General features: G+C 34.8%; 2 protein-coding genes across 2 annotated transcripts; both read right to left on the bottom strand.

Annotated features, from left to right (window-relative positions):
• LOC109358788 (sucrose synthase 7-like) lies at nt 487-6,797 on the bottom strand. The gene is made up of 15 exons (XM_019603232.1): nt 6,600-6,797; nt 5,874-6,006; nt 5,619-5,773; nt 4,943-5,135; nt 4,697-4,815; nt 4,058-4,274; nt 3,822-3,917; nt 3,556-3,729; nt 3,311-3,427; nt 3,028-3,194; nt 2,701-2,925; nt 1,792-2,358; nt 1,569-1,707; nt 1,304-1,479; nt 487-835 (listed from the first exon to the last, which is right to left on the bottom strand). The coding sequence occupies exons 1-15, from the start codon at nt 6,704-6,706 to the stop codon at nt 688-690; spliced, it is 2,733 nt and encodes a 910-aa protein (XP_019458777.1). The 5' UTR covers nt 6,707-6,797; the 3' UTR covers nt 487-687.
• On the bottom strand, nt 8,110-15,985 carry LOC109358433 (protein argonaute 1-like). Its single transcript, XM_019602640.1, has 22 exons — nt 15,845-15,985; nt 13,667-14,415; nt 13,377-13,585; nt 13,133-13,282; nt 12,909-13,042; nt 12,690-12,799; nt 12,097-12,203; nt 11,877-12,015; nt 11,683-11,799; nt 11,407-11,514; nt 11,242-11,313; nt 10,519-10,641; nt 10,273-10,432; nt 9,932-10,191; nt 9,700-9,842; nt 9,504-9,566; nt 9,365-9,428; nt 9,137-9,272; nt 8,974-9,047; nt 8,793-8,887; nt 8,636-8,667; nt 8,110-8,547 (listed from the first exon to the last, which is right to left on the bottom strand). The coding sequence occupies exons 2-22, from the start codon at nt 14,405-14,407 to the stop codon at nt 8,327-8,329; spliced, it is 3,258 nt and encodes a 1,085-aa protein (XP_019458185.1). The 5' UTR covers nt 14,408-14,415; nt 15,845-15,985; the 3' UTR covers nt 8,110-8,326.

The following is a 17,898-nucleotide window of genomic DNA, read 5'->3' as shown; positions in this document are numbered from 1 at the left end:
GTTTAAATACATTTTCCCTTTTAAATACTGGTGATTTTGAATTTTGTCTTTACAACCCTTTGTTTTGTTTTTAGCCATGACGTAAAGTTTAGATGAACAATTATGATGTCACTGAAATACTGAATGGAGGTCACATAAATGTCACTACATCAGAAACAAGTATATCATCATTTAACATGAAAAAAATAAAAAGTTCTGATACATTTATTTCTTAAGATATAATAATATGTCGCTTTTACCCTTCAACATAAGTGCAAAAATAACATATTCTTTTCCCTTTCCATAAGCGATTACTCTCTACTAATTATCTCTCTTATTATGAACAGTGACTATTACTAAGGACGGTAAAACTAGTTATTAATGCTTTCTTAAAATTCTACACATACAACTAAACAGGACAAAAAAAATTGAGAGATAATTGGAAGAGAGGAGGAAGTATAAATTTGCAATGATTTAGATGAGAGAAAAAATACAAGATATAAAACATGATGAATTATCCATGTGATCTATAATTTGCAATGTTTTGAACTCATATCATGAGCCACTAATTCCAACATGGACATTGAAATGGCACCTCTTATTAACTATTACTTAAATCATTTACAATAATATTGAAATACAAAGTTAATTTTTTTGGGTTAAAATTAAAATTAGATCTTCAATTGAGTGTGATTCCATCTGAAATCATTACTCCCATGTGAATAGACGCTCCAAATTCTTGAAGAAGTAATGCATTATGAAGACACAAGCAATTATGGAAACCCACCAATTCAATCCGTACCCTCCAATACTACTTTCTTTAGGAACAACTAATCCCTTACTTGAATCTTCAGCCCTGCAATATGAGAACATGTTTAGTTAAGGGCTAAAGTGCTAAACCGAAAGATGTACATTCAAAACCTTAAGATAATGCAAGTGTTATGAGTTTTTTAATCTTTAAAGCAAGGTCATTTTCATACATTTTATACTCTTATCTTAAGGGAAAAAGATATATAAACTGACAGTATAAAGGTTTTTTACATTGTCACTATATCATCCACCATTGATTTTTAGTCATTATTGACTTTTAAATAAAAGTATTGCAAATGAATGGTGGATGATGTACTGACTGTGTATAAATCTTTACACTGTGAGTACATACATTTTATACTCATTTTTTTGCTAATACTAACCATGTTTTTTTACTCTTTAATTTATCTGAAAAGCTGGATTTAACAAAAAATATTCACTTAGAGCAAGTTTTAGTTCATTTTTATGTATGACACATGCATGAGGTCTAGCTAACTTGCATTAAGTAACTTACCTTGGGGTTTTCTGAGACTCAATTTTGGGTGGTGCTGTTAAATGGGTTTGAGGTGCTGCAATAGGCCTCAAGACCTGAGGTGCAGGCTTTGCATTTGGCACTGTTGTTTTAGTTGGAGCCATTGACATTGATGTTGGTTCCAAGGCTGCCTCAATAGGAATAGGTACTTTTCTTGCCTGCAAAGCAATGAAAATTTTCCATAATTTTGAACAATTATTGAATTTAGAAGGAATGAATCAACACAATTTTCCCAAATACAACTAACCAAGTTCCTGAATTGGAGATTATAGAATATTTGGATGTATCTTTCCTTAGCCAACTTTTGCTCCTTGTTCAAACTTCTCCAAAACCCATATATTGACCCCATATTCAACACTTTGTTTGCATATATCTTCCATGTATAGCTGCAAGGAAAACACAAGAAATGAAATGAAGTAATCCAACCATGGATTTTTGTTGAAGTACACTTGTGTTTGTTTAAAAATTACCATTCATTGATACGTTGAAGACCGGCTTTTGACATGGTATTCCAATATTCAGAATCAGTCTTGCACTTCTCAAAGAATTCAGCAATCTTGTTACTTGATTCATCACCATTGTAGGGATTAATATGAAAACCTGAGACACCATCAACTATAATTTCTGCTGGACCTCCTTGATTTGTTGCAAAAGTTGGTAGTCCACAGTTCATTGCTTCAATAACTGTGAGACCAAAAGCCTCATACTTTGCTGGTTGCACAAAAGCTCCTTTTGTGTCTGCAATGTAACGGTATAGTTCTCCATTGCGATAGCGATCGGTTTGTGCTGCAATCCATCTGAACTGGCCCTTGAGTTTGTGTTCCTCCATTAAGGAATGCATCTTCTTGATTTCTTCAGTTTCTTCTCTATCTTTGGATTTGGATGGATTAAAGAATCCTCCAACAATCACAAGATTTACCAAACTCCTTAGCCTCTTATTCTTTCCATACCATTCAACTAGGCTGCTAAGGTTTTTCACTTTGTCAAGCCTAGCCATCGAAAAGATGATTGGTTTCTTCTTGTCTTCCAAAAATCCTCTGTTCCAAAACATTTTAGTTTTTCATGAGACCATTTATCAGGATGTTTTGTTTTGACTATTTTGAATGTACTAATCACTTTTTTTATAAATAAAAAAAGACTCTATTACTAATGTTTTGATTATAAGCTATTTATAGCACAAAATAAGCTAGTCTATCAAAACGTTTGGACTATTTTGATGGTAGCAATCACTTTTGTTTTGCATTCAAAAGCTCTCTTCATAATATTTTTATTATAAACTGTTTGTACCACAAAATAAGATAATCCAAACACGCACTATGGTGATATGTTTCCGATGCTATAAATTATAAAATGCATGTTGGTTGTGGGAGGGGACTCACATGTGTTCATCATTGTCATCCTTACTGTAAAGTAGTTCTTCAATGGCAGGATGAAATGAGGCCAATCGCCGCTTTTGTTCAGTGATAGGGAAGTAGACAGATTGATCTGCTCCAGGAGCAGCAATGTTAAACTTTGGATCAAGCACATTGATGCCTGAGACTACACGACAAAGTCCAGGCATGGTAAATGCAGTGTGGCTTTCATACTGTCCTGGCCTATCCATGCTGGTTGATTGTACAAAATAATGAAAAGTTAACTCATCATAATTAATGACCATAAGATAATTTATAAGAATGTATGAATATGACTCAGAAGAAAAGTCTTACCTTCCTGCAATCTCTTGGAATGTGCTAGTTATGATGAAATCGGCTGAATTCATTGAGATCATGTCAGCTGTGAACTGACTTGAAAAATGATACTTTTCATCGAACTCCTTCCATTTGGCATCCGAGTCCTCATATTTGGTCTTCTCCAAAGCATGAGCGATGGTGGCCTTCATTTATTAAAGATAGAAGATTTAGTCCAAAGTGTTAAATAGGAAAAAAAATCTAAAAACCATAATATTGATTCTTAAAGTATGTCTTAAGTTAGCTAGGTGATTGAATGAACCTGTGTCACTCCAAGTTTACTAGCCATTAAGGATGAAACCAAGTTTCCATCAGTGTAATTTCCAATAATGAGGTCAGGCTTCCCTTCCATGAGTTCAAGAATCTTGGTACTAGCATCCTATTGATGACAAAGATACATGAATAAAAAGAGGAGCATATAAGTACATTGGTTGTTATCTTCTTCTTCTTTTCTAACAAGAAAAGAATTGGGAGTGTGTGATGAAATTAAGACATGAGTGCACATGCCTGAGCATATTTTTCTAAGTAAGGGTAGATATCGAAACGAGAAACCCATTGGCGAAGAACACCGCTCTCTGTCCAGAAAGGGATCCTGAGAATATGGGAGTGCTTAGTATTGATGATAGGTTCCAGTTGTTGGTTACACTTGGTCCCTTTAGCATCTGGTATAAGACGCGTAGCCTGTGCAATAAACAGAAGTTTAAAGCCTTTAAAGAAAGGGAAAGCAAAAGAAAAACAAAGAACAATGAAAACATGAAATGTTAGTAACCTACCACAAGAATCTGAGGCTTCACATTAAGGCCTTGCAGCTCAATCTTATGAAGTAACTCTTCCTCTAAGGCCCTCACTTGATCAAGAATATATACCACCTGTTAGAAAAACATCCCCATCAACAGAAAAATATTATGCTACACAGAAAAAACTAGCTAGAATTTTTACTTAAGTGCAATAAAGTTTTGGTTCTATAGCATTTTATTATGTTAAATCATTGAAGAGTAAGGACCCAAACCTGGCCTCCAGTATCTGGCAATCCAAGTACATCAGCTTGGCCAAAGTACCCATGAATTGAGAAAATAACTATGTTGAACATATTCGGAAGCCTGCTGAAAAGTGATTCCAATTTCACTGGGTCTCCGGCTTCTAATACTTCAGAAAGCAATCTCATTGTCTCTTTAACTCTTTCTGCTGTATTTCCCCACCCTTTATCAAACCCCCATTCTCTGAACCTGCAGACAGTAATAGAGGTTAACAATTATGGAAATAGTTCTAACCAATTTTATTTGGTTGGTACACTAAAGAAGAAAATACGCGACAAATCGACAATCAAAAGTACAAAACTAAATTACTCGACATTGAAGGAAAGAAAAATGTTACCACATGATTATCTTAAAAAAATCAACATATATCAAATAAAGCATCCAATGAATACAAAGACATTTTCAAATGAAATGCAGTCATCTAAATTCTAAAGCCTACAGTTTAACTGTAATGGCGAACCTTTCAAATGCAAATTGGAAAGCTTCATTCGAATTTCGCTATGTCTTCACCTTAGATTGTACTTTCTTATCCCTTTTTTCCTAATCTTTTCATAGATGTTTCTTTATTATTACCAAAATGGAGGCATAAACTACAAGAGTTAGATATTGACCTGTCTTCAAAATTCTGGTATGGTGTGTCTTTGTGGAATGCAGACACATATGTTTCAGCCACTTGTAGTGCCTTCTGAAGCTTTGGTATAGTATTCAATGTGTCTTTGATCATAAGATTCTGAACAATGGTAAAAGCAACATGCACACAAAGTTAACTTCTGTTTTTCCACTATGAACAAATAAAAATTCACTTCTTTTGTATCTGTAAACATTTCAATATTTGATACAGTGATGCCTTTATTTACCTCTCCTTGATGGTTAAGGCTTAATAAGTAATCAATCAATGGATTTGTACTGCTAGAGCTCTCACTCAACCTTGAGGTCAAGATCTTACTAGTAAAGTTAAGTCCATTTCCAATAGAAGAAGAAAGAGCCATGTTAGGTGTAGTGAAATCAATAGCTCCAAAATCTATCTCCAAAGCATTTTCATCACTTGCCCTGCACATTCAATCCATGTTCAACATTTCCACTTCCTCAAGGCTCACCAAAGTGTCAACTAATCATTGACACCTATGAAACATTGATACTTCAATAACATTTACGTATCCGTATCCGATACCGATACTCTCCAATAATTCAATGATATGTACCCATAGCGTTTCGAAATTATTTTTGTGAAAAATAAATAATTTATAAATCCGATACTTTCCGCATACTCTTCGATACTCTTAAAATGTTTTCCCGATACCTCATAAACACTCAAAATACCATACAATAACATTTTAAGATAGAGAAAGACATAACACAATCAATATTATGTATATATTTTACATGTCTATCCTAAGCATATATATCCTTTATTTTCAAGAAAATGTGTATCACCGGATACGTATAGTATCTGATACTCATATCAGTATCATGCTTCATAGATTGAGACAAATAAAATGGCTTAGGCATAAGAGAGCACTACTTAGTACTTACCAATTCTCATCAATTACCATTTCCTTATATTTCAAGTATTCTGAAGCCTCAATACCTTCTACTTGCAAATCATCTCCATTCACTCTAACAAATTCCCAGAAACCAGGATTAGGCCTCACTGCAAAAGCAACATATGGTGGAACAACAGCTGCCTCCTGCACACAATAACAATTTGTCACAAAAAATTAGTTTAGTCCTTTTTAGTTTATCAAAAAGATAACTTGGAAGAGACAAAAGATAGGTATGAAATTGTACCTGAGTGCAGCTGAGTATGTATCCAAACAAACCCTCTAAAAGTTTGTTCCTCTCAACTTTGTCTTGAACTGATTTCTCCACATCATCCATTATATGTTCATGTTTCATTAACCTTTTCCCACTTGCAATAAACCTATCATATTTTTTCCTCACATGAAAAACTTTAAAGAAAAAGCCAAAGTGTGAGAGGGAGGGGATGCCATGATCTCCCTAAAGTTTGCAACGATTTGTTGTATAGAACCCTTCATTCATATACTCACTCAATGGCCGTATACAAAAAGTTAAAGGAGAAAAAAAGAGAGAGATAGTATTGAGACTTAAAAAATGCTTATGCATGTAACCAAATGAATACCTACAACTTCTCTTAGAGTCTTTACTTTTTATCTTATTTTTATGCACATCTCCAAAAACTTAAACTAAAAATTAAAAGCAACTAAAAATAGTCATATATAGGTTGTCAAAATAACATTTTTGTTCATATTAGAGTTATAATAGAAAAATAATTTTAATGACGTGACAATGTATAACTGACTAACGATGTAAAAAAAACCTTTACACTACATTCTAATTAAATCTTCTATATTGCATTGATCCCAAAAAAATCCTTTAGATCATGTAAAATGGTTCCATATAATATATTTCTATATGGTAGTTTTATTTTTTGTTATTTAAATATATGTTTGTTTGCCCTCTCTGACTAAATATATGAAGCTGTGACATTAATACCTGGCAAAGCATTTCTTCATATGGAAGCGGCTCTGCCTCAATGCATCTGGCATGCTATCTGCAATTGAATCTGATCTCTTCAACACTGAGTTTGTGTTTGAAGCCATTTGAGCAAAAGTAACAACTTTAAAACTAACAAATAAGACACAGGTTGGTTCAGAGAAAGAGACAGAAGTTTTTTTGCATGTTGCTTGGATTAGTATAGGATAGTATTTATATTAGGGGTGAGAGATTGCATGATTGAAAAGAATGGATTTGGTTAAGATTGCATGCAAGAAAAGAATATGTGATGAAGAGGAAGCAAATATAGATTGTACTTTGTGTTATTTATTTTAAACGTGGAGGCAAAGAATGTTAAGTAACATGAACTTGTACTCTTGGGTAATGTTGTTCTTTTCTTTATTCCATGTCAAATGTGCACGTTCTTTTAGATCAGTTTTTATGACTACTTTGTGATAATTAAGGACTTGGCCATGCAGACAGCATCAAATCAGCTCCATAACAAACAATTTTGTAGTTCTGCATTGTATTGTAGTATTGTATGAATTGAAACGTGGACTATATATTAATCGATGCGCCAATATCCTATAAGAATTAAAACATGCAAGATACTTGATTGATAAAATTATGCTAGAAACAGATACGTAGTAATCATTTATATTTGTTATTGAGTTTAAAATGTATAATTAGACAAGTAGGAAAAACAATGGGGGTGGGGTGAGTAGCCATCCCCATACATGCATGGATAGCGACTAGCAACTTTAAAAAACAAGTGACATCCGATGCACATGGCCATTAAGAAGCGGGAGCATATCTGTACTGCTGTAGACAGAATATGTGACACAAGAAATTCATGCACCAGTTTTTCAAATCAATGCTCTCAAATATAATCTTTGGCCATATACAACAATATAAGATTCTTCTGACTTTATTATATTAAGAGTAAATATTCATCTTAATCCATCATGTTTTTCGATATTATTATTTTAGTCCTTCAAAAAGAGAAAAGACTTAAAATAATCCCCAAAAATTTCAAATATAAGTCAAATTAATCTTCTTGGGGTTAAATAAGTCTCTACCAAGTGTTGTAAAACATGCTGAAAACATCAGTTTGACTCACATTTGAAATTTTTATAGACTAGTTTAGCTCTTTTTTTAAAAAAAAAACTAAACTGGTAAGGTTAAAAAAAAATACAAGAGACTAAAATGAATATTTACCTTATATTAAATATCTTTTATCTCAATTAAAAACTTTGATTATCTCTACATTTTTGTTACTGTCATTAAGACTCGGTTAATGAGCAATATTAAATAAGAATAAAATTACAATCTTATATTTTAAAAATAAAATAAAAAGCAACTCCTACAGTTAGTAAAAAAAAGTGCCTTGTAATAAGTACAAATGGAGAAATTTATAAGTAACTTTTGACTTAAGTCCACCTTTAAATTCGCAATGCAATTTAAAAATCGCTCATATTTTAAGTTAAAAGACAAACTAGAAATAGACACCTGTGATCATAATATATCATAGAAATAACCACCCAACATATAAATTAGAAGGTAATGGCGCACAAAACACATTCGTCTAAACGGTGCCCAGCAAAAGTTACACACTTAACCTTAATCGTTGCACACTTAAATACGGACATAACTTAAGATGCTTTCAAAGTAACTTCAACAAAACAAGGCAACAGAGCAGCCTCGTGACTTGAAACATGGCTAACATCTTAGCAGTAAAACATGACCTTCTTCACATTATCCCTCAATGCAGGAAGAGGCCTCACAGCAGCATTGACACCAGGTGCCCGAGTGCTGCGATTTGCACTGCCACCCATTCCACGACCAGCAGCATAAGCACCACTTGCCATTGATCCACTGTCAGAAGTATCAGGTTCCATGTAGAACCGAGCTCGAAACGCAGCAAGATGAGCATAATAGGCAGGAGGCACTGCAATGTAAAACACCACACAACTTGTTAGCTACATAGATAAACCCAAAAAATTGATCATCCAATCATCTTTTAAAAAAGGACTCACCAATTGAAACAGAGCGTGTACACCTTGCATAACTACAAAAAACAAAAGCAGAAAATCATCACGTTCAAATAGTTCATGGTGGAAAAAAAACAAATGAAAGCAACAGCAAATAAAAATAACATAGCAAGGGAAAATAGCATATATCACAAATACTAACGTGTAGCAGAGGTTGTTGGTTAGAGTCTGTAATCCATCAGCAGAAAAATTATTCTCGTCCCACAGTACATGGTAATGAGCAGGACGGCTGGTACCCTGTAATATTTTCACAAACATAATCCAGTAAATTACTATTATCATTATAATTGTGACAAAAAAGTAAATAAGGCACAAAAAATCACCTGTATTCCAGCATGACTGCAGAGATAAAAATCAAATTCTGTGGGATGACAGATTTTGGAGTCTACCACAGTTCCTGCAAGGTTTCCACATAGTTTCTAATGCATCAGACTTACTGAGAAAGATAGTAAAAGTAAACATACCCTAACAAATTAGAGTGAATACCAGGTAATATATTCCCACTCCTATCTACAGAACCTCTGTCGTTATGATTGCTCGCAAAGAGCCTTGTATGATGGCGCTTCTGAACCACCACAAAAGTAACAGGTGGCTGATAGTTAGGCTCAAGGGATGCACAAGCCTGAAAGTGAGCAACAGGTAAGATGGAAAAGTAAGCATTAGCACTATCTATCAACATAAATGTAAAAAGCAAGCAAAACATTGTTACTTTACCTTCCGAATAGCATCAAGCTCAAACAATAACACCTGATAAAACTGGCCCTCGCTAACACCATCCCTGCAAATAATATTTTACAATCATACCCATTGTAAAATAAATCACCATTAACACAAAGCCATACAAAAAAAATACCTGTAAAATATGATACGGGTTGGCTTTTGCCCTGTAGCCCTACGGAAAGATATGAGAAGTTCCCTGCAAAAAATTACAAAAATAAGAAAATAATCTAAAAAAGTGAAACTAATGCAGGTTTTGGCCCAACAAGCAAGGGACCCAAACATGTGCATTAATGAGCTCAAGTATGATGAAAGATGTAGAGACAGCATACTTGACCATTCCTCCAGTCACAGTCCCTCTGACAGGATCTTGCCACTGCTTAAATAGATCCTGGATAAGCTCTTGCCTATGTGCTTGGGCACAAACCAGACCAGCATACTTGGTAATTTCAGGCCAGTCTTGAGAAGCAACAACCTATTTCAATATACACAATTGAAAACAGCACACATTAAAAAAACTTAAGCTTGGAATGGTTCGACTTAAATACAGGTTCAGACACATACAGCTGCAATCGAAGGACTAGAATCCTCTCCGGGATGTGGATGAGTCACATCAGCTCCAAAAATAATTGTAGGCCTGTCACTAACCAAGGGTATGCGTCGTGAAAGCGCATCAACAAGCACAGTGTTCCTTCCTCCAACCTTGACATTAATTTTCAAAGCAACATTTGCAAGATACTGCTTGCTCATTTTAAATACGTGCTTTGTTAAACAACATTGGGAAACAACCCCAAGATCTGTCTCACATATACGTTTGAGGTCACCTGCATAACAAATCAAACCATGTTAAGAGATATCTTCACCATGAAAGGGAAAAGAACATAGAGCAGTCGACATATCATTACCATAAAGAGAGCCATTGTTATCAGGCAAAATAACAATGAGCAGATCAAGATCCTGCCCCTTCAATCTGCTCTTAGCATCAGAATGCCTATTTTTCAGAACTTTTTCAACTTGGTCAGGGCGAGCACTGAGTGCAGGAACTACTGGGTCTGGATTGAATGCCTGGTTACATTCAACAGAAACATCAAATCTGGTAGAAAATGGTATGCAAAAGCATGTTTGAGTAGAGTGATATAGAGTATCCATACCATGCCAGATATTTGACACATCTGGGCAAGTTCAAAACAAAAACCACGGGCAACACTATCTTGAACGTTCCTTGCAAAATTTATGCAGAACCAGTGATTGACTGTCCCCCCGTTGACCATTTTCTGAATAAGTCATGAACAGCAAAAGATTATTTCATATTTACTCAGCACGTATGACAACAGTAAACCTTCAATATATCACAAATTGATAATGTAACAATCAGAGTGAAAATTTTAGTCAACAATATATCTTCATTGCGATACCCACTATACTCTTTCAAGACATAGACATCTCATGTATGTGTTGTGTGTAGATGCACACAACTGTTTCTAATAATTTATATTTTTTACTAAACTAAATAACTAACTAACACGCTACAACAACTAACATTTTATTTATTTACAGAAGAACAAAATAAAATCAGCATTCCGATGTAACTCACAACTTTTCAGGATAAAAAGGCCATGGCAAAAAAACTAAACACTTCCCTTTCTGAATTCTGATACACAATGTCAGCTAATAGGTCTAAAAAACACACCAAATTCACCAACCCAAAAAAGCTCAGGTGAAATAAAATTAAAGCCAAAAATATAATACAGAACATTATACAAATACTGTATGCAACTAAATACTTGGACAAGGGCAAGAGTATAAAATGAACAATGTTATTTATTGTCTTTGCCAAGAATAGTCACCATGTAAATCAAACAGTAAAAAATCACCTTATTCATCATGTTCCATTGGCCAACCTGAGGCAAGCAATCTTTTTCTCTACCTGTATCATGATATTTGAGCTGAAGGAAACAAATGTTATTTATCATTTTCACACAACTCCAGAAAACAAATCAATGAAATTAACTTTAAAGCAAGGAAAGGAGGAAAATTACCCGAGGTGGAGGGAGGATGCGAGCTTCAACATGGGCAAGTTTTTCACTTATTTTAATTCCAAACTCTTTGGCATATGGGTCCTCATGGTAGGCATTATGATGTACAGTCTGAATAGAGAAAAAACAATGAATAAAAGCTAGTTAAACTTACAATTGGCAATCAAGAACAAACAAAGTACAAGTAATGAAACTATAAATAACAACATGAAAAAAAATCATATATATCAACGATGAAAAAAAGTATGTTAACAGGGTGCTTGTAAACATTCAAAGGACCTGCATAATATCACGCTCCCTCTCAACAGGACGCTGGCATGTGACTTTGAGCAATGCAGTAATCTGCCGCTCATTCAGCCTCTTTGAGTACCTTTGACCTTCTACAATCTTGCAAACCTACATTCGAGACAACCAATTAGCATAGGCACATCCACATTAGAACTCCTAAAGCAGGAGCCTGTGAGAACATGTACCTCCATTGGCAAATAGTTTGGCCTCTGTGTATTGCCTACTTGCAGACAAGGCCACTGGGTATGCTTTATGATAAAACCATAAGTCTCAAAGAAATATTCCACAACAGATTTCATTGTTCCCATCTCATCCACCGGGAACCTAAAGTTATTAACAACACACACAAAAGTCAGCATCACAATATCTAGGTTGCAATAATAAAACATATTTAATACTACTTACGTCAGCTCTCTTGTAGCCTGTGAGGTAAGACCTGAGATACGATATTTTCTTCTCATGTTTCCACGATGTGTTACTTCAACTCTTATGCCCCGGAGTGCCTTTTTTATCTGTAATTCAGAAACAAAAAGATGGGACTAAACTTACCATTTCTTTTTAGTACTTACCATTTCTTTAAAAGCATCACAGAACTACCGAAAAGCAAAAAAAGTATGTCCAAGTTTTCAACTACATAAAATGAATTGTTATTTGATGGCTACAACGCATATAAAAGAGAACTAGGTATATATATTGACAGAAAAATAAGAAAGCACATGCAGACAATAGAGTATAGAGCTATATTAAGTTTTCATATCAAATTTAAATGAGTTATATACACTAACTGAAGACAATTTGAAAATTCACCATACATGTTATCAACATAGGACTGAAAAGTAAAACACCATATACAGGTTTTCAACAACGCAAAATGATAGTATCACCCTATATTACAGCTTTAATTGATGGTCCACTAAAAGTAAAAAAACCTATACATAAACTGTATACAAATTTAAAAATGTATATCTTATCGAGAAAGGACATCATCAAAATCTAACCTTCACACGATCAGAATCAGACAGTGGTCGCTGAGAGACATCCCTGTTCAGCAGTTGAGTTACAAAATCGATTACAGGCAATGGCTCAATAAATGCAGTGGAGGACATATCTGCACATCCATGACATCAAATTTATAATAGAACAAAGGGTTTATGACAAATTAAATAGTCCAGGAAAAATGAAAGAGACATGCAAACAAATAGTATGATGTCACGTACCAATGTTCAGAGACAGCCCCATCTGAGTGGGACGGATACTTTGATAGAAACCACGCCAACTTTCCAAACCCTCACCTAACGGCTGCCTCCTACCAAGATCGGGGGAATAAAATGATCTTCCTACTGGACAATACCTACAATATGCTAATCCAGTCAGCAAAACCAGGTGCATCAATAGGAACCACAATGCCTAAACAGGAACCAAAAAGGGCTATGTCAAGAACCTGCTCGTAGGGAGTTCACGCAGAACAATGTCAAGAACTTGCAGAGCTTCTTGTGGAGCATCAGTTTGCCTTCCCTGCAGAAAGAGTCCTAAATGATGAAGGTCTGCCCGTGCAGCCATTTTTATCACAACTTTGAACTCCCTTTCCCTCCTGTATTGAAATATAATCGCAAAAGATTAACGTATAAACAAGGATGAAATCAAAAATTAATTTACAGTTGGTAATGAATATGAACGAAGTAAACCTCTGGGCTCCTGATCCATCATCTTCATCAATAAGAGAGACTCGAAACTCCCTTGACACAAAAGGAAGCGGGCCAGCAGTGTAAAGGCTCTTGCGGCCATCATAAGCAGGGAGTCTCTTTCCAAGATGAGATTCACGATAGAGTTTCACAAGTTGCTCCATCACAGCTCGGTTCACACCTCTTGAAATCACTTCTGGACTAATTGTGACCTAAGCAACCAAGAGCAGCAAGAAGAGTTAATGAAATCATCAGTAACTTTCAGTAACAATTAAAAGTGGAACTTAACATACATCATATTGATGCAAATCTTTATTGGGCAGCTCAGCAAAGAAGTGATTGGCCTTGACAATACACTTATGGCCAAATGTACCCTTCCCAGGACGGAGGGGAAACCTAATTGATGACTTGCTGGCAGGGGGAGCAACCGGAGGGGAAGCAGGAACATCATCAGCTTCTAATTGAATGGATAGCTGCTCCATTTGCTGTTCCACTGGTAAAGGCTCAGGTGCCTGCGAAGAAGATCCTGCCTCAGCTGGTGTAGACTGAGGAGTCACCCCAGCTTGGTATGGAACTGGGGTTGCTTGGTGCAGCTCGGGGTAAGGTGGTCTGGATGGGCCATCGAATGAAGTTCCAGGTCCTACACCACGGCCACTTCCCATACCACCACCTCGGCCACCGCCACCACCAGCATACCCACCACCACCGCGGCTACCACCACCATATTCACTGCGTCCACCACCATATCCTCCACCACGACCACCTTGCTGAGGAGGCCCACCTCTTCCTCTACCTTGTTGATAATCCGGGGGACCACCATATGGTTGTTGGGAATTCCCACGACCACGCCCGCCATAACCACCCCCACGTCCTCCTTGAGGTGCATAACCCCCGCGTCCTCCTTGGGGTCCTCCTGCCACTCCAGCTGGAGAGGCAAATGGTTGAGGGGGTGGGGCACTCCTTTCAGCAGGGTGTTGTTGATGCTCAGAACTTTCCACCCCACTGGATCCTTCAGTTCTCCTCTTCCTCACCATGATTAAGACTGCACCATAATAAAACAGAAAAACATTATTATGAATGTGACTGATAACCCCTAGTCACCTACACAATAGATTATACACTACTTTCAACACTGCCTATGCAAATTGATTAAAAATTAAAGGATTAAATATATGGTGAAACAAACATCAGAGAATGAATACTTTGAAGATAAGCTACTTGTGAACACAGAAACAACATATTATCTTGATCAAAACATACTGAAGATGATTGCACGCAAGCATAATAAAGCAGAAAAGCATTACTAACACAACCATGTAAATGCAAATTGATCCAAAATAAAAGAAAAAACATGGGAACACCAACATCGTATAATGCAACACTACGGAAAAAAGAAGCAACATAACACATTTTCTTAATCAGAGCATCATTCAAAGGACAACATAGGTAACAAGACATAAAAACATTACTATGTTTGTGGTCAAGGATCTCTGTAAACACGCTGTCAATGTAAAATGATCAGAAATAAAAGAGGCTATGGTAACATCATTACACCAGCATCAGCCAATAAGTCCGCCTCAATGAAAAGCCACACATATATAATAAAAACATTCAAAGGATATACCTAGAGAACACTCTTCTTAAAAGAAGCACAACGTACCAAAATAATTTTTAGAAATAAAAATTAAAGTGGTCAAAGGATACAGAAATAAAAACATACTTCATTAGTTAAAAATCATTCAAAGGATAAACTTACAAAACACTTAACAAAAATTTCTCAAATGTAGCACACAACATCAAGAAATTTGCATCGGATGGAGTAATTTCTAGAAATAAAAAAAAGTAGTCAAAAGGATACCATTACGGAACGGAACTCACTCAGTTAAAAAAATTCCAGAACAAAAACTCACAAAGGAAATAAACGAAAAAGCATAATAATAGTTTAGAAATTCCAAAAATACTTCAAAACAACTTTCCAAATTTCACGGATACAAACACAAAAAACTTGAGACAAGAATATACGCTAAAAAAATTCTAAAACACGGTATAAAAGTCCATACTAAAGTCAAAATCAGTCACAATATTCACAATAGTTGCAACAAATACTCAAAACCAGTCAAAGTTTCTGAAACAACCACAACCAAAACTCAAAAATACAGAAAAATGAATAAGATATACCGATCTGAAACCGGAAAATATTTCAACTCATAGAACCACCAAAAAACCTTGAAAAGTTGTACACCAGAAAACGACAAAAATAGCACGAGAAAAAATGGTCAAAACCAGAAAACAGATCAGAGCGAAAATCACTCACAGCAACGATGTCTACAATAGTACACATACACTAGATCTATGAGACCAAAACCCGAAAAAAATTCCACAAACTAAACGAAAACACAAATACATAGAGAAAAAACAATAGTCAGAAAAAATCAAAAACCCTAGAACGTTAGTGTGATCGGTTTCTCTACCTTGAAGAAAATAGAAAGTGTAAACTGTTGAAGTTGATGTGAATGAAAGGGTAGAGAGTAAAAGAGAGTGGCAGAAGAAGAATGGAGAGAGAGAAAGGTTATTTTCTCTCACTATGATTTGAGAACACAGATGGGCAAAGAAATTGGAAGAGGTGATAAATATGGAGGTTATAGAGATGGAGTTGTATTGAAAATGACCACACTGTCCCTGCCCCACATACCCCTTCACTAGTGCCCCACTCTAGGTTGTTTTTTTGTACTACTTCGACTCTACTATTATCATTTTATGCTTATATGTAATAAACTAATCTTTTTATTGTGGTTATCCTTTCTAATTTTAGGAATTGATTTTTTTGGTCATCTTACAAATTTAAGGATCTAATGGAGTTTTAAATCACTACATCAACATCATGTTGGTTAATTGGGGTTCTTGTATGTATTGGGAATATATATTTTTTGCTTATTAGGTTTAATGATTAATGGATTAATAGTTAATAGGTTTAGGCCTAGTTGTAATAATAACTAATATAGATAATTGATGATTAAATCGGTTTAAGACATGTTGTAAATTAGAGTTTGGTCTATTATTTATTTATTACTATTTATAAAAGGATTTTTCCTAACATTTAAAGTTGTGACTTTATTGAAAGAGACCCATATATTTGCATTTGGTGAGATCAATGTTATCTTTATCGGATCGGATAGTCCGACCGGTCTGACCGCTGATTGAACTTGCAAACGACTTTGGTTTGTAGTATTAACCGAATTTGGATTGAGTCACTTTGAATCGGAGAAATTTCAGTCCAACCGTGTTAAATTCAGTTTAACCACATTAACCTGGAAGTAAACCGGACGGTTCAATTAAAAAATTAAAAAAGAGAACACCATTCAAATATCTTGTTATACTATTATTCAAAAAGATGAAGATATGTTACTTTAATATAGTTATTAATTATTGATTATATAAAACTTTACATTTACATGTAATTATATATTTATAGATAAAAATTGTTAATTATGTATAAAATCACATTATCAAACTATACAGTTTAACTGTTTAAACCGGATAAACTAATACAAGATCTCTTTATGTTTGACAGTTGGCTCAGTTTTCATAACATTGAGTGAGATAATGAAAATTATAAATTGAAATGTTAATCAATACCTTAAGTTTAAGTATGTCAAAATTAAAACATGGATGTAGGGATGATAATAAAAACCGAATCTATGAGTACCCGTCCGAACCGAACCCGAATTTAACGAGGAAAATCTGATGTGATTGAGCTTGGGTTTCACCCGGATTTAAATTTCGGGTTCGGGTTTGGTATAGCAAATACCCTAACCCGAACCCGCACTGAAGTAAGGTAATTCAATTTAAAATTGAAATTTCTATCAATTGCCGATTGATTTTAATTTCTAATTTTACTTTACATACAATTGGATCTTCAAACATAAAATAAATAAAACAATACAAGAGAAAACAGAAATGTTAAAGAAAAATTACACGAATTTCGGGTTTGGGTATGGTATTTTTATTTTCAACCTCATTGAATTTGGGTTCGAGTTTGGATATGTGCAAACCCGATCCTGATCTGCCCCGTTGTCATTCCTACGTGGATGTTGAAATTGGTGTGTTCAATGCTCATACAATAGATTTTTATTTCATAAAAAATAGGCAAGTAGACCTTTTTAGTTTTGTTGAATTTTTAGGAGTCACTCATATTTACAAGCCATGATTTGAAAAGTAAATTGAGATAATTTGTTTTAAAGTTTTAACTTATAAATTTTTTCATATCATTTTATATCAATCAAACAGTTTTTATCAAACATTTTCACACCTATAAGTTTGAATATCAAAGTTCCACCAGTTTTTTGATCAAACGGAGCCGGCATCTAAAAAGAGATCTATCACACTACACAAAATTACAACATTACAAGAAATGTTGAATATTAATTAATATATTATATGAATATTATAAATTCATAATTATATATAAATAGATAGTTTAAATCGGAGTCCTAAGGTGTTTAGGATATTAATTAATATATTATAT

Source organism: Lupinus angustifolius, chromosome LG10, assembly GCF_001865875.1.
Source record: "Lupinus angustifolius cultivar Tanjil chromosome LG10, LupAngTanjil_v1.0, whole genome shotgun sequence".
Classification (NCBI taxonomy): Eukaryota; Viridiplantae; Streptophyta; class Magnoliopsida; order Fabales; family Fabaceae; genus Lupinus; species Lupinus angustifolius.
Note: the sequence above shows the minus strand (reverse complement) of the source record. Positions and strands in the feature narration are given on the sequence as shown.